The 21,027-nt window shown below is 37.8% G+C and overlaps 1 protein-coding gene across 2 annotated transcripts in view; it reads left to right on the top strand.

Annotated features, from left to right (window-relative positions):
* The window catches only part of sgcd (sarcoglycan, delta (dystrophin-associated glycoprotein)), a 154,967-nt gene that overhangs the window by 114,550 nt on the left and 19,390 nt on the right, over nt 1–21,027 (top strand). For both annotated transcript variants that reach the window (XM_028031272.1, XM_028031271.1), the window contains exon 6: nt 20,904–20,976. In XM_028031272.1, coding sequence (XP_027887073.1) covers nt 20,904–20,976 — 73 coding nt within the window. The remainder of the gene's footprint in view (nt 1–20,903; nt 20,977–21,027) is intronic.

Here is a 21,027-nt window from a genome sequence, read left to right as displayed (position 1 = left end):
GTTAGTCTGTTTTGTATGAAAGAAAAAGTGAAACTCCTGTGTTAATACACACAAAAGAAATTTTATTACTGAATTTAACTTCAACTTCCCATTGAGAACAGCAACTAAAACAAATCAGTTTTAGCCAAGTGCTAAAGGAGAACTGATGAGTTTTTAAGGGTATTTTCACTCTTGATGTTCCGGTAAACTCACTTTGACTGAGGACCAAAACTGCAACCTGTTAAATTTTCAGTTGCTGCAGTTTGCTTTCACACTGCACCGTGTTCAAACCAACCAAACCCTTTAGAAAACCTGTTCACACCCTCTCTTGTGGTGGCCCTGCACCAAGAACCACTGAGAGAAACGACACAAAAACTAATCAACTGCCTTTTCAGAAAATGTAAACAGAAATGGAGTCCCGTCAGATTCGAACTGTTTTAGGATTTCTCTTTTGTTGTTGGCAAAAAGGCCTTGAGTCATTTTTACTGCGAGTGCTACATATGTGAATACCCTGCGCTGTAGTCCACTTCTGGTTCCGGTCTCTGGTTCTCTTGGTGTTCACATATGCATTTGAGCTGCACCAGAGTTCATTGCAACCAAACTGAGACGCAGGTTTTTAAGCGGACCAGAGTTCACCTTTTGGTTTCCATCAGAGGTTGATTACGCATTCATACCTCCATAAACGAACCAGAATATCTAGAGACATGAACTATACAGGACTGGCGTGAATGAATCCTTGATCAACATGTGATGAAAGAAAATCTTAAAATGTGTTCTGTAACTTTTTTATTTAGTCTCAAAACAACTCAGAAGTTTCTAAGCAAGTTTAAGGGGATGAATATTTCAGGTCCTGTTTACGCCCGCTCCTCTCAACTTTAGCATTAAATAAATTTCTCCCTTGCTGTTGATGTGACGTCTCATCACTGCAGCTGTTTTAGCTGAAATGTGTCAACATCTGCCCGTCCCGCGCAGGATTCTTTACAAACCCATCTGAGGACATTCAGGGTTTCAGTTCGCAGATGGATGAAAACAATTCCTTCCTCTTTTACTGACTTGCTGTATCACGTAAGAATCCGAAGTGAGAAAGTGAAACAGAAAAAAAGCTCATTAAATATTAATTTATGCATTCTGGAAGAGAAAGAAAGAGATGCTGAAAGAGATGCTTCTTTAAAAGGGTCCAAATAAATTTTTTAGAAGTGATTTTATAAACTACTTTAAAGCGCAGAGTGGATATTCTTAAGAACAAATAATCAAATTTAATTTTTTGGTTAAGTTTTAAGTTTTGTCATTGTAGTTACCTATAGAGGATATTAACTATAAATTCAGTTTGATTAATTTACAAAAGTGTGGGTAGATATTTGTCCCCCTATACATTTCTTCTGTTTTTAGAGTGACTAACCTCATTTTTTAGTTTAGTTTCACTTTCCTCTCCATGGCTGCATTACTGCCACAACACTTAAAGCAAGAAAATCACTTAAACATAACCCGTCTAACAGCTTGACAAAGGCTAAAGTATCTAAGTATTTTTTATCTTGTTTTTAATGCAAATATCTTAATACACTTGGGAAAAAAAGTTAACTTACAAGTAACTTTTCAAGAAGAAATGGGAGCTTATTTTAAGTGAATCAATTAATATTGATGAAAAAGTACTATATCCAGTAAGAGGTCTTGTAAATAGCAAAACCATCAATTAATGACAACATGCTATCATTTTTTTGTTGCCTCCAGGTTTTCACTTATATCACTGCCTCATGCAGAATCATTATTATCGTTACCGTCTGCATTCAGATGGACCTGAAACTGTGGAACTCCAGCGCAAACTCAGCAGAAAAGTTTTCTTGCTGCACAAAGAAGCCAGAAAGTCGTCATTAAAGCAAATGATCCGTGAATCAGATTAGGAAAATATCTTCCAGAATGAATGTGAGATCTGGTTGTTTTGGCACCATTACCCAGCTGGACTTCTTCTTTCTGTTGTTAATGAAGCAACTTTGACCTTTGGCCCTTTCTCAGCTAGCAGCTGAGGGTCACAACCTGAGAAGCATTGGAGGACCGCTGCCCGCTGCACTCTGGCTGCGGGAGCTCTGACCCTCTCTGTAATGAGGCCGGCCTGTTTGTTGTTGATGGTTTCCTTCTCGGCTGCTCAGAAGAACTTGGCTTTATTCTGTGTCTGTTTTTGCCCTGTGGACCTCCAGCAGGCGTTGAGTCAGCCTTTTTGGCTCCAGGTTGGCCTGAAAGTGAAATGTTTACCCACAGAAAAGTGCTTTTTCTCTCGGATTAGTTGAAAGGGTTTTAATGCTTTTCTTTTCAATGTGAGGAATGACTGCAGGGGAGGCACAGTCTAAAGATGAAACAATAAAAAAATATAATCGCTTATATAAATCAAATCAAGACACCTGAAAGCCTCTTTGTCTTTTCAATCCTTTATTGTTTGAGTTTTGATTTTCATGAGCATATTTTTTTACTCTTCTATTATTTCCTACTACTGTACATGCAAGTCTGGCTTCCTACTGGCTATCTGAGGTATTGCATGTTTGGGAAATTAATGGGCATTTGTAATAATTTTGGCAAATTTTTGTTTTCACTTGTGTTCAGGATTGTTTTATTCATCAATATGGGTTAAATCAAGGATTATGAAAATAAAAAAAATAAAAAGGCGTAAGAAAAAAATGTTCACAAGTCAGCAGACAGTTTATAAAGTGAAAATGTGTTATAGCATGTTGCCTTAATGCAGCTGCTTGAAGAACTTGTTTGTACTTAATTCTGAGTGGTTCAAAAACAATTTATAACTGCAAAAAGTGCTTGTATTGATGTGAAATATTTATTGGGTGCTTATTATTTATATTTTGGGTTTTTGAGGTCTGTTATGTATTTATCGCAGCAGTAAAGCTGCAAATACATCACTTATATTTCAGCTTTATATTTTTGAATCCTCTCCAGTGAAGTTATTCACTATTGCATATTGAATACTATTGCATTAAAGTCCAATTTATGGCAGTGACTGACAGCAACTCTGACAACATGATATACCCGATCCTGGTAATGGATACAAAATGAAACCTCTTTTCCTATCTTTAATTTGCCACCTCAGGAAATACCCCCACCCCCCACACACAAAACTTTCTGGATGATCTTTATGTTTCATCAGATCTCCCCCAGTCTGGATCGTATATCCACCCTGACGGCTTCAGGCTGCTCCTCCTTTTACTCCCAGCTCTCCCTCCTCCAGAGTGGACATCGTTAAGCTGTAATAAGACCATAAAAGGCACTTGAGAGTTACTGCAGGGGACTGCGTCACAGCACAGAATATATTTAAAGCCAGACTAAGACAGACACATTTTATGGTGCTATCTGGAGTGCATGAGAAAAGTGCTACCCAGTGTAGTAACTGCTTACTTGTGAGATTGTGTTTGGGCTCTGATCAATAGATCAATAAAAGAGAACAAAATGCACACATGGGTTTGCTGCATGGTGCAAACCTCTGGCTTGTTCCAGCTGACAGCAGCTCACTGTAGAACTGACTCTATCTCCATCTGATGGAAAAATGGTTCCTGCACAGATGCATACCTGACACCAGGCTGTCTGCGGGGTGTGAGGACATCTCCCACAGCTTTGTTCCAGGACCAGCCTGAGCTCCAGCAGTCAGGAAGCCAGATTAGACGGTAATCATAGTGGAGGAAATAAGGTGCCCCTCTGCTCCCAGGTTCTGCAGTTGACTCCATCTCCAGCGACAAAGCCAAAGTCCTGGTCAGGGCGTCTGCAGCGATCACAGCTGGGCCGGTTTGTTTTGCAAAGGCGGTTAGATGTCAGTGACAGGCAGCGTTTGTTCTATAGGCAGCTCAGGAGTGTTATGTGCTCTGATTTTATCCTCCTCGACACATAACAGGCCATCTGTGTGAGCGAGGAGGCGAGCGCGCTGGCTGTAATGTTCTCATAACATCTTGTGTGGAAGCATAACCGACAGCCATGATGCAGTTCTTTCATCAGTGATGGCTGAGTTTGCTCTAAGGTGACTTTGGAAGAATGGAGTTGGGGCAGTTAAATGATCTCTTTGAAAAGTTTTAAGTTTTGTTCCTCCATAGAAGAACTTCTTTAATCTAATATCTTTGATTGTTCCTACAAGCGACATTAAAGGAGCAGCGAAACAAAGTACATTATGTGAGACGTCAATGCAATGCAAGTTACAAGTGAAAGTGACTTTGTGTTTGTCTTTTGCATAAGGTTTATAAAAGCTGTAGAAGACTGGGAAAAAATTTATAAACAAAAAATATATTTTACAGAACCCTATATGATACCTGAAAATGGATTCAGATTCAGGAAAATATTTCTGATCATCAAACAGACTTTATCATCAAACTAATACAATCAGTGTAAAATTTGGGTGTAAATAAGTCTTCCAAACGGACAATGACACCAAGGATGTAACCAAAGTGCTTATCGAGTGTTTTGTCAGTGTTTTGGAGAGGCCATCACGTAACTCTGATCCCAGTTCTAGTTCTAAACATCATAGAAGGGAAGATCTGGCGTAGCACATTCTGTCTTCGTATGCTCCATCAGATATTGCTTATCATTTCTAATAATTTAATCTCTTATTGAGTAAAACACACATTTTTATTTTTACATTGTGCATTACTAATGCTGTCCACTTTAGAATTAAAATGAGTGAAGCTGAGCAGAGTCTTAATTCAGAGCCCCACTCCCACCTCGTGTTGGATTCAAACAGCTGCTGAGGTGCTGATTAATGCCTTCACAAGAAAGCAAACACGAGTCGCTCCACCCACACATCCTGCTCTAATTGTCAGGATGGATCTTTTTGTTTGTTGTGTAAATACTGTGCCACTTGTCAGTTGTCCGGGCGCTGCCCTCATTTGTGTTTGTGTCTGCCATATGGCTTTCTGTCATCATCAGGATAACAGAAGCTGATTGAATGGAAGGGATGCACAGTGAGAGCTTCTACCATCAACATACAGGGAAAGTTTAACTGCAACAATTAGACATACTGGCGAAAGAAATGTGGTTCTAATTTACTGAATCTTACTGAAGTTTTGTTTTATTCTGATGAAACCAGTATTGTGTAGAATGTCAGAACAGGGTGTCTGTGCATCCTTACATTTTTTTCTTTTCTTTTTTTAAGTAAGTTGACCTTAAAAATGTTAATCACAGGTTTTAAAGTTTGGTGTGTTAGGAACTACAGACATGGTGAAATGTTTTGGAAATTTTATAACTGATTTAACCCAACCACTGTTACTCATAAGATTAGTGTAGCCATTTGAAATAAAGCTTACTGGAAATTTCAAAATAAAAGCCAAAATTTTCCTCTCAGGGATATTTAGCCTTTACTCTCTTTTTCTCTCAGGTTATTGAACTGCCTTGCTGTGAATTAACATTAGCATTTCACTGCCCCCCATTAGCATTAGCCTTTTCCCTAAGAAAAACTTTTAGGTATTGTTCTTATTTATTAGCCACTCTTAGTATGGAGTAAGTCAATGTAAGACAGCATGGCAGTGATGCCCCTCATGCTACTGACAGCATTTATGCTAATGTTAGCAATTTGGCTCATTTTAACGTGTACACTAATTTCAACATACTGAATGGCATAAGTCCATGTTACTCAACATGCTTGTGATTCTCCACATGCTATTGAGTACATCACAGCTTACTTTAGCATTGATGCTTTATTACTTTAGCAATGTAGAATTAAATCGCTGTTCCAACCGACGGGCACACTTTGGCACATTTCTTCTGAAATTTTCTAGTTTACCAATATCATATATATTTCACTGCTCTTTCAACACCTTGAAAAAAGAAGACCTCTCCCCCTCTAGAGACAAATGGCAACAAGATGGTAATAAATATCTGTTTTAAATATCAGCACCATTTTATCAGACCGATGCCATATATAAAAAATGACTTAATATTGGCTAGTAGTGATACATTGTGCATCCTTACACAACATGTATTTTTTGTGATTGGTAGGGGAAGAACAGTCAGGAGTTTGGAGTTATACTTTTCTTGAAATTCTCGTCTCTACCACCATTTTACCTCATTATTCAAGTCTGGTACCAGCATCAAGTTGATGTCTTCTACTGCCAGGGGCTAAAGAAAAAGAAAACATATATTCTGACATCGTACCAAGAACAAAATGGTCTGCAGTGATTAACTAAAGATACTCTGTAAAGTTATACAGAGATGTTCCATGAGCAGATTGAATTGCTCCCCTGACCCAAAAAAGCATTAATACCCAAGACTCTCTATGATTTGTTGTCAAACATTGAGAGTTGATGTGATTCCACATTTTACCTCTTTAAAAATCTCAGTGTCCTCAGCCAATAACCACTGAGTTCTCCTTTCAGTGGAGATGGAGGGATTTTAATTGTCTGTTGGCGCTGCAGGCGGCCCGTCACCCCTCTTGTTAAATCTGTCCCGTGGCTCGTTTTGTTCCGTTTGGCACCGACTCTCCTCCAGCTCACTTTGACCTGCTGTAATGAGACGGCGCACGGCTAAATATATTTCCCGATAATGTGCAATCTCACTGTCCTGTTGCGAGGCTAATGTCCTCCTCTCCCCCCTTTCCTGACCCTGTCCAGGGTCCTCGTCTTCACCTTCATCCTCTCTCGCGTTGGATCCTCTTTGGATTTATACGATGGGTTCATTAAGAGAAAATTAACTCAGAAAAGAGAAGTAGACTAGAAGGAGAAACAGCCAAATTTAGAGGAATAAGAGTCAACATGTTGACATTAAATAGATAAAGGAGACATTAGATGAAACAGAAAAACAGATAAAAAGAAGGAAGAAGCAGAATGTGGAGGATGGTTTAATTAAATTTTGGTGGACTGCAAAGAAAATATGTAACTTTAATAAAAAATATGTTTTTACATATTTGTTAAAAATGTCACTATGTCATGACAGTTTGTGATGAAACAGATCATTTGATTTTCTGTTTGTGCTGACATGTTGTAAATGTGCAGACGCGGTCTTAATTAAACTCTTACAGATGAAGCTTTCAAGAAGCGTAACGGATCATGATCTACAGCAACACCGTCTGTATAAATCACACAGATATGTAACGTGTGAAGCCATGTGCATTTTGTCTTCTACAGTAAACAGGTTTGATTATTTATTGTTTTTCCTTTTACTCATGAATAACTTTAGATAGTTTTTTTTTGTAATTTTCTAAGTCTGCCTGGAATGTGAATCACAGATTAGAGCATCAGTTTAATTAGGCAAAGTGCTCATGAATTAGGCTGCACAGATGGAAGAAAATGATATTTTTTGGATTTTCTTGAGTTTCTGTGTAAATCTTTCTAAAACCAAATGAAAGTTGATGTCACGAATAAATGGGTCATAATTTAATCTGTTAGAAAATAGAGGAAACAATAACTGACTGCACCAAACCCAAAGTGCAAGGTTTGAGCCATATTTTGTGGTACTGTTGTGATATCGATAAAGATTATGATAAAAATAAATAAATAAATAAAAGCAATTATTTTTTTAGGTAGCTGTATGACTGTGACTGCATAATACAGCATTCTGAGCACCACATGCACAAATATAGTTTTTCATAAATGGATGCCATTTATGAAAATCACACTTTTTTTAAAAAGTGTGAATTATATTACTGACCTGCACATAGTAACTGCCTTTACTCATATTTTCAAATTTACTGATATTTATTTATGCTCTCATGGAACCAACAGTGGAGAAAATTGCAAAACTAACATTTCTGATATTGTGAGAATAGGTTTTTGTTATTTACCATAAATAACTTAAATTTATTGTGACAGTAAAACAAAGATAATCATGATAAGAAACAATACATTCATTTATACCTGCAGAATATTTGTTTAATAAATCCAAAATAAGCTAAATTCAGTCAAGTGAATAGTTCTCAGATCATTTGTGTGGCTATTTAGAAATGTGGTCAACAATAAAATCAGAGTTAGTGTTCCTGTTGGTATATTTTTGTACCAGTACAGATTTATCAACTTGTGTTTATAAATCCTGCTTGAAATTACTTTTCTTGTTCAACTTTATAATTAGAACAGTTTCTTTTTCTTTATAAAAAAAATCCCAGACCTTCAGCACAATACAACAAATTATATATATTCACACTTTCCAAGCATCAACTCCCTGTTCACCTCCCCAAACAGGTGAGCGATATCAGCGACTAAAAGCGAAATTATTCCACCGAGTCCATCCTCATAAGCTGAATTTTCCTGTCCCATGCTTCCTAAACTCCTGGTTGATTTCTGGAATGGATGATAGGAAGAGAGAGAGGTGTGGGATAGAAGTTAGAAACATTCAGATAGGGTAAAAAATATATATATTGAACGAAACAAATTGAAATCTGAGGACTGAAGTAAGCAGTCTAGACGTCTGAATATAAATGAGAAAATGATGTAGAAAGAAGCAAAACTGAAGAAATAAAGATGGGAGCAGAGGAAAGAAAAGGGCAGATAAAAAATATTAGAGAAATAAAGACTGAAAACTGATAAAAGATTGAAATGAGCTAATAATTGTAAAGACAAAAATGTTAACAAAAAGGGACATGAGCAGACAGCCATAGTTTGTAGGAGGAACATTTCAAATGTTTCAAATATTACAAGTGTTGTAGAGTGTAAGGATTCTGGCAGACAGGCAAATATTGAAAATGATTTCAATACAGAAAAAAATGTTATAGCTGAAATAAATATGTTAAAGCCTGCACAAGGAAGGAAAGCATCAAAGGTTATTTCTAAAGAAACTGGGGAATTAGTGTTGTATCCAGACATATTAACTGAAAGTTGAGTGGAAGGAAAAAGTGTTGTGGAAAAAAAAGGCACAAGCAACAAGTATAATTGCAGCCTTTTTATTGTTTTGGAAATTACTTTTTTATATTGGGTTGAATAACGTTTCTTGTCTTTAACAAATAAAATAATTTGAAAACTGCCTTTTGTATTTACTCAGGTTATTTTGTCAGATACTAACATTTTAAATGTGATGAAAGTAGCAAAAACAGAAGAAATATTTGTGTAGTGTGTGTAAAACTCACATTTCTCTACGTATTCTTTGAGAATATTAATGTTTCTTTGTCTCAGAGGAGTGGCAAAGTTTGCTCTTACCTCAGGCTGGCTGGGCCTGCATGCATGCACAACATGGAAAGCAAAAAAATTAAATGGAGCTATGAATAAATTTTGATCAAAAACAGACAGGATGAGAAGAAATTTATCTAAAAAATCCCAAACATTTAGAGGAAAGAATTTACAGAAAGGGCACAAAAGAGCAAAAGTAGACACAAAACGTGAAGATGGGAAACAAAGACTAAGAAGGAAATTGAAGAAGATTCCAAAATAAAGAAAAAAAGACTGAAAAAAGTAACAGAGATGAGATGTTGAAACAGGAGGGTGTGAACTAAGGCAGTGTGAAGATAAAGGGAGAAAAAGGAAAATCAAATGGAAGTACGTCATCAAATAAAGAACTGAGTATGAGAACGGATCAAACGCTGGTGAAGTAGGTCAGGAAGAACCAGACTGAACAAGAGAAAAGATAAATAGTGAGAAAAACAGACATGACTGAGGTTACATTTGTAGAAATAAAAACATTGTAATATTCTCGCTGCGGGTTGTTGAAATAAAACCATGTGTAGGCTTTTATCGATTCCCCCGTGTAGTTTGTTCATGTTTACAAGACAAACAGGGACGGGGGAGGAGGCAAACTGAAGTGGTAAAGAACGAGTGCGGCAGAGTGTAAATGTGAGGTGGGTCGGTATTGATCCAAGTCTGCCGCTCATACATCGACTGACCAGGAGATCAGGAGATGAGGACTGATTACATGGCAGTTAAAAAGAACATGAAAGGAAAGTCTGGTGAGACAGGTTCACATCCCATCCCACCCCCACACCCACAACTCCTTTTAAGAAAATAACCTGATGAATATGATGCTGGATTTAGCACCATAAGTTGAAAAGGTACAAGTCACAAAGATGGAGATCAGAAGAGATGCCTATACATTGCATATACCCCACATAAGTGACTATTGCTGTACATCACTATCTATCACCTCAATCCAAATCCATCCAACTCTGCTCCAATATTAAAATAATGTTACTTTAGGAAATTCCATTGTATTGGTCCTTTTGGTGCTCCTTTGTTGTCCTTATTCAGAATAAGGAGCAGAGCTACTTCTGATGGGATTCCTTCTCAGCAAACACCTTCAGTTAACTATGAAATTTTTACCACTCAACAGCACAATTTGGCTGCGGAGAATAAGTTGTTGCCTGTTGCTCTTGATGCTAAAAGCTTCAGAAAGAGAAAAAATAAATACATTTCCATCTATTAGCCAGGGTTTCATATTTAAATAGCGGTGTAGTATGGCGGACAGTGTGTTTCAGAAAGGTCCAGTATCTCCAAGCTGTTGGTCCCTAATATAAACTTCTCAGATCTCTTACTGAGGCAGTTCTTGTTGCTGAAAACCAGTTTCAACTAAAAGAACTTTCAGCTGGACTTCCGTTTCTTCTTTATCTAACAGGCACATCAAATACATATCAAAAACTGTTTCTGGGCACGTCATTTTTAAAGCTGTAACTAAAGGCATTAAGGACCGTACTGAGGTGCATTATAGAGCACAAACTCAGAGACAAAGCCATGTAAATTGCTGCTCTTTGAGATGATGTCCTCAACAGGAAAATCTAATGTTTTGCTCACTTTTGTCCCTCAGTTAGATGTTCAGGATTTCAATACTATCACCCCCCAGGCTGCACATTTCAAACACACAGACATAAAGATTTTTGGCTCATAATGACCTTTGTACAGTCATCATTGGAGATTGATGTAACCAACCGCACAGCCACCAATGTCCACATGTGTCTTTCCTTACATTAGTTTGGACTCTCACCATTGTGTAGGGATGACTTTTACCAAGCGTTTTTTTTTTGTTTTTGTCATAAGATCTGATGCCAAGTTGTTGGGATTTGTCAAAGCATCCTTAGAAAAAGAACAGCTTATTAAAAAATGAAGGCTGTTCTGTTAGTTTCTCTAGCGATATTGGCTCAGCCAACATTGCAGCTGAATGGATTTACCTAGCGAAGTGGCTGTGTCTTATCTTTGTACATAACTGTAAAAAAAATTTTATACTCCACATCTAAGAATCCGAATATTCTTCTTATCTTTTCAACCAGCCAAATTGATAGTTTGATGAAGACTTGTTAGTTAATGATATTTGGTGTCTGGAAAACGAGCCGTTTCAAAATCCTCTGAATTGTGAAGTCATAATTGGCGAGTACCATTGCCTACCAACTCCAGTCGAGCCCAGCCCCATTATATTTATATATTCCTTTATTTAATCAGGTAAACCCCGTTGAGATCTAGATCTCATTTTCAAGAGGGACCTGAGCAAAGAATTTGCAATACATAGCAAAATTACCTAGCAACCAAAGCAGAACTCCAGCATGTTTTGGTCAGTTGGAAGAGACTGGAAGAGATCAAGGGTGTAACAGCTCTGCCGCCTAGTTTTCATGCACATCATATTCTGTCCTTTCTCATTGAAGCAGCTGGGAAACCCCATAAGCAGTTGGCCATACAGCTTTGCCGTGACAACAAAGCTGTTGTCACTGCAAAGCTGCAGCACATACAGCACCACTGTATGTGCGGTACAATGTCTGTTATAAAACACAAGTGTTTGCAGAAATACTAACATGTATAGAGTGCAAGTGTAAACGTTGAGTTGAGGGCTGTGGCCACCAGTATCTTATTTGGATTTAAAGTGACAGAGACACTAAAGCAGCTCATTCTGAAAAGAGCTCAAAATATTCAAATCTGAGAAGCTGACATCTCATTATGTGAGAATAATTCTGTGCAAAAAATTTAATGAACAGGCATATCCATACACCTATCCTAACCTGCTCAAGAAAACATAATAGTTGCCCCATAATGATGTTAAAATGTTTTTTTTTCTTTCTATCAAACCCAAAATTGCAGAATGTTTTGCCACATGCTACTGAAAAAAATGAGAAGATGGTTTTAGTAAGACCATTTTTCACAACATTTTGACGGAGGACTCGGATCATAATTGCTTGGTCAGATAATTTATCCCTTTTCTGCTGGATAAAAACACATGCTGGCCCTTGGCTAACACACAGCTAATGATGACTGGGCTGTGATGTTCCCCACAGCAAGATTTTTGTTAGAAAAATGTCTCATTTCTCCTACAGACTTCAGTCTCATGACTTGTTGCCACATAAAAAAGGCATCATAATCCTGTGGAATAAGTTGCTCTGCCTCCTGGAAGTGTTAGCTATAGCCGCTTGTTGTTTGCCTGTATTATTCAACTCGGGATGACAGCTTGTCACTTAGTGCTGGCTGGGTTGGATGATGGAGTTGTGTATCACTGCTGAAACTCAGAGGATTGATATAAAGTCACTTGCTTTTGTCCCCATCGCTGTCGAGCTTCATGCTTTGTCAGCATCCTGAGGCAACATGAAAAGAGAGAGCAGAAGCAGAGGAGGGATACGATGACCACAGGTAAATTATTCATATTGACCTGCAATGTGGGAGATGCTGCCACTGGATACATGCAGCATGTGAAAAATTCTACTGAAACTGGGAATGCCTTGCTCTTTTCTTATCTTTGAACTATCTTTTTACTTCCAGTAATCTGCTTTTTGCACACTGTTTGACAACCTAAGCTTACTGTTGAGGTGGAGAATTGCCCCTTTTTATAAAATCTGCTGATTTCCTTACAGCCTGCTGTTGAGAAGAGAAAAAGGGCAAAGTGTCTCAGTAGGGAGCAATGGCTATTTATTAGAAATGGCTGCTAGCTATACCTCCAGTCTGACTGAAATACTAAAAGAGGAGAATATTATAGACTCTGCAGCAGAGAATGAGCATGGGAAATGATGGAAAGTGAGAGGAGGGTAATAGGGAGCAGAGGGAAAAAATATTAAATGGGTGAATATTAAACCTTCTGGACCTGCAGGGTTATGGGAGGCAGGACTCTTTGTCTTCAGAAAGTTATAAACTCACCTCGAAGACTTTGTAGTTTTGTTGTGATAACTGGTCTCCAGAGTGTGCAGTTCAGCTGTTCTGTTCTTGGTTGTATTTTCCTCTTAGTAATTCAGGTTTTCAGGATATATTGTGTAATATTCCACTGTGTGCTGGAGATTGACTCAACTCTAATTTATTTTTCTTAGTTCTCTGTTGTTGTTGGCATCAAATCTCTGTTATTACTGCTTTGGTCCAGATTCCTACTGAGCCCAAATAAATTTGACCGTCAGATCTGTGATTTATTGGAAGAGCTGGACAATCCTTTAGCTTATATCTTATCCCTCTGTTAGCCCTTTTTAAATGATCTATTGGCTCTCTGTTTTCTTTTGGCTCAAATTTCCATTCTCCTTTAGCTAATTTCTACCCTAGTCTTTAGATCAACTCTCCATTAGCCTTTAACTTTACTACTCGCTTTTAGCTCAATTCTTCATTAGCCTCGAACTCAACTCCACTTTAATCATTAGCCTAGCTTTCCAAAAATGTTGGAAACTCTGTGTTGGCTATATTCTCACCTCTTAATTATTGATAATATTCATATTCATGCCCTCTGTTAGCAGATAGTTCAACTCTCTTCTAGTTTGTAGCTCAAATCTGAATTACCCTTTGCTCAATTTCTGTTAGCCTTTAGCACAAGTCTTCATTAGCCCTTAGATCATGTCACCATTAGCCTTTAATTCAACTTTCCATTGTCTAAAACCTCCTATTGTACAGCTCTTATTTGCCTGTTAGCTTAGCTGCTTTTAACTTATATCTCAGTTGACTTTGTTCAATCTTTCAATTGCTCCGTTACGTTAAAGTCCTTAACTCTTCATAAAACGTTAGCTCAAGTACCATTATCTCAGTTCCTCAATGTTGAGTAGCTCATCTTACAGAATTAAATCTAAATTATCCAAATAAAACCTAAACAATGTTAAACATCTGACCAGGGATATATCTTACAAGATATATATATATATATATATATACAGTACATATTAAAATAAAATATTTCATAGAGGTGTTTCCTGTAGTGTTGTGATATTACTTTAAACTCGTCTAATTTGACATAATTTTTCTCAAGTCAACAAGAATACAAGTCCATTTTATTAGAACAAGTTGATTTATTTGCCTTTAGTTTACCATTCTTAACATACAACTGGATTATTTCATTTATTTATTATTATTTAATTTGGATAAACTTCTGTATTTGTCTCTTCTCAAGTGTTTATTGAGGACTTGACTCTTGCTTTTTGTTTTCAGGAATCCAAATTGAACATTTCCTCCCTGCCTTCTCAGGTCCGTTCAGGGAAATCGAGACAGTTACAAGTTTCAACAAAGATGGTTGAGACAGATTGAGGGAAATTCGGTACACCATGACAGAAAATTACCCTTCATCCCCAAATCAGTGCAGAACACTGTGATCATCACAAATCGTTTTTTATCTAGCAGCGTGGAGAGTCGAATTTCCTCTGACAGGAGTAGAGTGGGTTTCACGCCGCCGAAAGTCTAGTCAGCGGTCATAATTTCATGGTTGGAAACCTGAAGCTGCACAGATTTGCTGAGCTCCCAGTAGAGAAGTGGTAGTGGGGTGTGGACTTTCTTTGAAAGGTTACAGGTCCCCGATATGATAATCGGTCGGGGTATTTTTACCTCTGGGGATTAGTGGAGATTGATTCCTGATGGTTAATAGGAGGGCTTTCCTTGTTCCTTAAGTCATCTTCTTGCATCTCTGTGTTGTTTACTGCAAGCTTCTACTGCAAAACTCTCTTGACTGCTAATGATAACCCTGCTGCCACATGCAGGGCGCACATTAAAATTCAGAAATGATCAAACACAGTTTTTGTGTTTGTGTCGACAATATGCATTAAAATCCAGGACAGCACTGTGGTACAGTGCATAAACATGAACCCAAGGTGGCCTAAATTCGAGCAACATTGACTTTTATCATCTTTAGGGTCTGGGGGTAGAAGGTGGGTTTTGTTACTTCTTAAAAACAAGGCTTTTTGTAAATAATTTTTAGATGGTATGTATGTAGGCGTGTGTGTGTGTGGGTGTGTGTGTGTGCATATGCGTGCGTGCATGCATGCATGTATGTGTGTATGTGTGTGTGTGTGGGTGTGTGTGTGTGTGTGTGTGTGTAGGCGTGTAGGGGTATATGTATGTATGTATGTTGATGTTCTTTTTGATTGATAAACAGTCTGCACTCAGATCTGTTGTTTTTCATTTTCCTCTTTTTTTTATCCAACTGGATGTTTTTGTTACATTCTCAGTCTCCTTTCAGCTGCTGATTTCCTCAGGGATGCATTATTTATTTTACTCTATATTCTGCCCTCTGAGCATCAGAGTCTAGAATTGATTTAGTGACCAGTGAAACATGGTGGCCAATTAGATCTACCTACTCTACACAGGAGATAAAGCCTTTCAGAAGTGTCACCTGCAGTTTGAATTGTGGAGAAAAAAGAAGTGGCTTGTGTCAGAAGACCTGAGGTTTCAGGGAAATGTAGTAAAATGTGAAAAGAGTGAAACTACAGCAGGAAGCTGAGCAGGTTTACCTAATTTAATGTGGAGTTTAATCTGCTCCAGTATGGAAAGTCTCCTCAAGTTCTCATTATTTGCACTCTATTAGTTTCAGCTCCTAAAGACAGAAAGACAACAATGGCCAGAGACCAAACTTTGCAACAGCAGTTAGTGTCAAACTGATCTACAATGTCTGCTTAGACGCCATTCTTCTTCAGTCAACAGTTCACTGTTATGATTCAGTGCATAATTGGCTTTCTACCAACACCTTTATTTTTATTTCTTCTTCTTGGCATGTTTGGTTTTGGCTTTTGACTCAAACAGGATGGAAGACAAGTGTTTTGTTATTAATTATTACAGCTGGCAAACATGGCTGGTATAAGCTGCCATTACCTTTAATCCACATTAAATTGGCTGCTTAAAATACAAATATATCCCAGTATGTGTGTTTTTTTTTCACAGTCTGTGAGAATGGGAGGGGGAATGTTCATGTAACAATGGTAAAATGTCAGAATTATGTGATTGTGTGCTTATGAGTGCCGGCAAATAAACAAAGGCTTTTGGTATTCAGTAAGTGTCGCTCATGCATGTCTACTGCCTCAACTGCATCACCGAGATTATTCCTGCAGGTAGTTTCTTTTGTGGCGTGTACGTCTCTGTATTTCATCACCTCTGAGATACTTCAAGCCTCAGCTGATGATATCTGGTCCTGCTCGGAGTACTACCTCATAAACACCTCGACACGGACATGGATTCACACGGACACACAGCTGCTCCGGCGCTCGCATTAATCTTTAATGGCATCGTTTATTTTCTCATCCCGACCCTCCGCCCCAAACGCTCCGCCAACATGTCAGACCTGTGACGTATTGCTGCTTCCTGCTCGCTATTCATGTGCACCATGTGATCCAGATGATCAGATAAATCACACTTTATTCACCGGAGGTGCACATGAATGGAGCCGTCTCATTCCCCTGCCTTTGAATGCTACTCCAGCAGGCAGCGGAGCTGAAAATATCTGCATTTTCACCAGTGGAGGAGTCTGATTATGGACAAATTTTAAGTTGAGCTGAACATCTGGGTTCTCACTTTCATAAACTGTTCTGTCCTTAAAGCTGCAAGAAGTAACTTTTATTAAAAAAAATAAGTGTTTTTACATATTTTTAGAACTATCACCATGTCGTGACAGTGTAATATGAGACAGATAATCTGTGAAAAGTTTGATCTCCTCCACCTTCTCCCTGAGTTCTTGTTGCCATGTGAAGAAAAAATGCATAACTCTTGACCAAAAACAACCAATCAGAGCCAGGAGGAGGGTCTTAGCGCTGTCAATCAATCTCAAGAACATGCTGCTAACTTACCTGTAAAGGGACTGCAGGTGTGAATTAGTTTATGCTTAGGCCTGTTGCAATAAACGATAAATCAATTAACCTTATGATAAATTAAAACTATTGACGTAATTTTAATTATCGGCCTTTTTCTCTTTCTGTTGATGACACCGAATGAAAAAAGGCTCAACTCCGGTGCTCTCCACTGACCCTCCCTTCCTCGTTTCCTTAGTGTAAAGCCCAGCGCAGACGACACGATCTTAGAGCTGTCGGCCGATTGTCGGCCCATTTTCAAAACCTGACAGACCACACATTAGCCGACAGAAATCCTAGGTATAACGGTTCGATCGGGTTCGTTCCTGCCGTGTGGTGTCCAATAATGGGAACAAAATAATGGCTACAAGTTCAGTGAACTAATTTTAAAACCAGGCATTAATCAATGTTTTACTACAATCTACCTGCAATGCATGTGGCTAGTGTCAGCGTAAAGTCCTGACTGAATGAAAATCATTAGAACGTATTTATGTCACGTTAACAAGAACAGCTGAAAAGTTACCGGGTTTATCAACTGCGGTAGCAATTTCGCTCCAACTCCTCCTCTTGTCATTTCTATATTCTTTGCATGTTGAATAAACATTAATGTTGTTTCCACATATCATCTCCAATGTCCGCTGGACTTCCGGTTGCGCTGTATCAGCTGTTTGGGATTTCCCTCTGTAATTTCCCCTCAGAAAACACGGAGGAGAATCCGCGCTTTCTGATTGGCTACCTGTCACATTCAACAGGCTGCGTTAAGCTCTCAGTCGGGAAAACCCTGATTTAGATCTGAGCGGCCACGATGATCTACCGTAACACACCAAACACTACAGGATGATCGGTTATAAAATCACAATCTTAGAAAGCCCAACATTCTAAAATTATCATAAGGGGAAAATCGGGACAAAGAAAACGTGTAGTGTGAACTATTGCATCAGGTAGTTGATGTGCCCATCTTCTCTATTTAAATGTAATTATTACTGAAGGGCAACATAATATACAGACTTCATAATCTGTAGTCTTTTGGTTGAATGCGGTATTTATTTCCACTTTGGCTTTATGTTGTTTAGTTTTAATTCAAGTAAATTTTTTGTTAATGGAGGCTGAGAATCCATTTTATTTTTGTTTTTGGTTGTTTTGTTTATCAGCTCCAGTGTTAAGTTTTCTTTTGAAAATAAAGTGTATCTATCTTTGGCAGGAAATCGCATGCATTATTACGTCATTTCCATTAAATCAGTGTGAAAAGGTCTTCAAACAATATTATCGTTTATCGCAATAATTTTTGAGACAATTAATCGCTCAGCAAAATTTGTTATCGTGACAGGCCTACTTATGCTATAATCTGATACACCACATCAAATGGTGACATTTATGTCTGAGCTGTACATTGTCCTTTTCTAAATAAAGTTTTTTTTTCTTAAATGCGTTAATGGCAGAGAAACAAATTACTGTTACAGGAAAACTGTTTATCCATCATGATTAGTTGCCATGCTAAATAGACTTAGCATTCACCACAGGCTCTGCTGACGGGGAGAAGCTATAGCATAGAACAAGTGGAGCGCACACACACAGACTTGATTGACAGCGCTAAGACCCACTTCCTGGCTCTGGTTGGTTGTTTCTAGTTATCACTGGGAGCACTGAGAGAAAGCAGAGGAGTAAATTTTTTTCTCAGATTTTCTGTCTCATACCTTGCTGTGACAGTTTCAACAAATATGTGACATTTTTATATAAACAAGTGGTTAGTAGTTAAGGGACTGTTAATTAAAAATATTAAATATAATTTATTTTTGTAATGTACAAAAAATGCAGATAGTGTGATCACACACACTCAGAAATCTAAATTAAGTTTGTTGCTGTATGACCACTATAGCTAATAAAAATCTACACTTGATTTTTTAGGATTCTAGGACATACCATCAATAAAAATATGATTGATGCATACAAACATCACAGAGTGATTTCCCTCTCAATCTATTTCTGAGTGAGTTAGCAGCAGATAATTTAAATGTTGCCTTATCTTGTCAAAAGCTTCTCTGAAATAAAATGAAATGTCGCTTTTTAAACCTTGATTGAAAAGATCTGACACTTAACTGCTGCCTTTGTTCACACTATATGGTCAATTACAGTACAGTAAAATACATATGTACCAGCCATACCTTGTTCTACCTGATTTACATCTTGTACTGACGAGGCGTTTTTCAAAAATTAGCTCAATCTATTTAAAAGAGGAACAGAAGTGGCTCCACCTGTAGGGGTGATTAAGGAGAGAGTTATGTATTCCACACGGGTGAGCGAGAACATGAATTTGCATAGAGATGTTTTATATTTCCCTGTTTTTTATAGTTATGAAGAGCTCGCCCCGAAGAAGCAAGACTGTAAATATCCCCGGTGTTCAGAGAAAGTCAACCATTAAACATCTGTTTAATTAAAGAATAGCAAAATATGTCAGACTTGTTCTGCCAGAAGTGCTTCAGTCCAGGTGTTGTCAGTTTAAAATAAGTTTTTATGCATTTTGCTTGCAGCAAAGGAGTGAATTTTCCAAAAATAAAGCATGTGGTTATGTTCATTAAATTTGCGAAATAAAATTTGCTCTTTGTGACATCCTCAAGCTGCACTCCTCCTCACCCCTGAGAGGAATCTTTGACTAATCTTACTTGCTCAACAGTAAGCTAATATGTAATCATTTATTTCACTAATAAAGTAGTCAGATTTTTTAGAAGGCAAATGATGTGTAAATGACTGTTGATCAAAAACTTGGAATTGCATTTAGTCATGGCTATTGATCTGCACCTGATGCTTAGTTGATTTGATGTGACTGAACGGTTGGGTTTGCCCTAAGCGGCGCCTGCACTGGCACTACGGTCAATCAGAGCCACAGGGTGAAGGGCCAGCCAATTACCTTCTGTGTGTGTTTTGTTTTTCTTCAGTGCTGTTATATTGTACCTCTTTGCAATCAAGCAAAACAAGAGAGGAGTAATAGTTGAAGTTAGACTCAGTTTGCAGCGCTCTAGAGTTGAAAGTCACCACTGGAGTTCAATGTCACTGACAGTAAAAGTATTTTTTTTTAATTTTACTGTCTATGTCCTAAATGTACAACAATTTTTGAAATAATCCTCAAATTCTCAGTTTTCTGATGAAAATTGTCCAATAATTAAAAGTGTAATCTGTCAAAATTACAACTATTGGTTGCAGATAAGCATGAGTGTAGGGAAAAGCGGTAAGATGAAAGCTATGGCTGAAGAAAATCCTGTTTCCAGTTTGTTGATAGGACACAGAGCAAGTGATTTTGAACAAATATCTTAGCATACTTGGAATAAGACAAAACTAAGTCACATAACTTTTTCAGCAACATATATTAGCTTGTAGTCAGTAATCCTTAAATATTAATAAAAACTATTATTTCCACTGGACTTAACTATTAGTTAAGAAATTATTGACATAAAACTATCTCTTATATTTTGTGGAAAAGTTACTTCTAAGTTAGTTCTGTCTTACTTAGTTTGTACTGAGATATTTGAACTAAAAACCAAACCAAAAATGTTTCATTAGATTTTGTTTTTGCAGTGTAGTGATTACTCATATAAAAAAAATATGACATATTCTGCAGATTTTTGTATTTAACCATTTATGCTTGTTTTATACAACATTAGAAACACCTTAAAAATATCAAATGGTTATCTAACAATTTGCATGGAATAAAAGAAGGATAACTTTAAATAAATAGATCCTCTGATATATTCGATTCCTTGCTTTGCTGTTAGTCATCTTATTGACTACCAGCAAGTAAAACGCTGTAATAAGAGAAGCCTTGTAGACAGATTTTCTTTCAAAATGTTGCTGTTTTCTTTCAGAAGTTGACTCTCATATTATCCAGGAAGAGCATTCTCCCATCTTATTGTGAGGCGAGCCGAGGGCCGCTGTGCACTTCGACTAGAGCCGTATAGATTGGCAGAGTCTCACAGATTATGTCCATTGATTGGACAGAAGGGGTTTGTGGTTTCAATTGATGCAGCTTTCTGTCTGACTTTCTGTTCTGTGATTTCAGGGGCCGAAGGAGCAGTGTTCAGCAAATCTGTGGAGACGCCGCATGTCAGGGCCGAGCCGTTCAAAGAGCTACGGTGAGTCAGAATCCGGTCTTTCTGCTCAAAGGCCGGATTCATGGAAAGAAG

This window comes from Xiphophorus couchianus, chromosome 11, assembly GCF_001444195.1.
Source record: "Xiphophorus couchianus chromosome 11, X_couchianus-1.0, whole genome shotgun sequence".
NCBI classification, from domain to species: domain Eukaryota; kingdom Metazoa; phylum Chordata; class Actinopteri; order Cyprinodontiformes; family Poeciliidae; genus Xiphophorus; species Xiphophorus couchianus.
The sequence above is the reverse complement of the archived record's forward strand: the minus strand, read 5'-3'. Positions and strand labels throughout refer to the sequence as shown.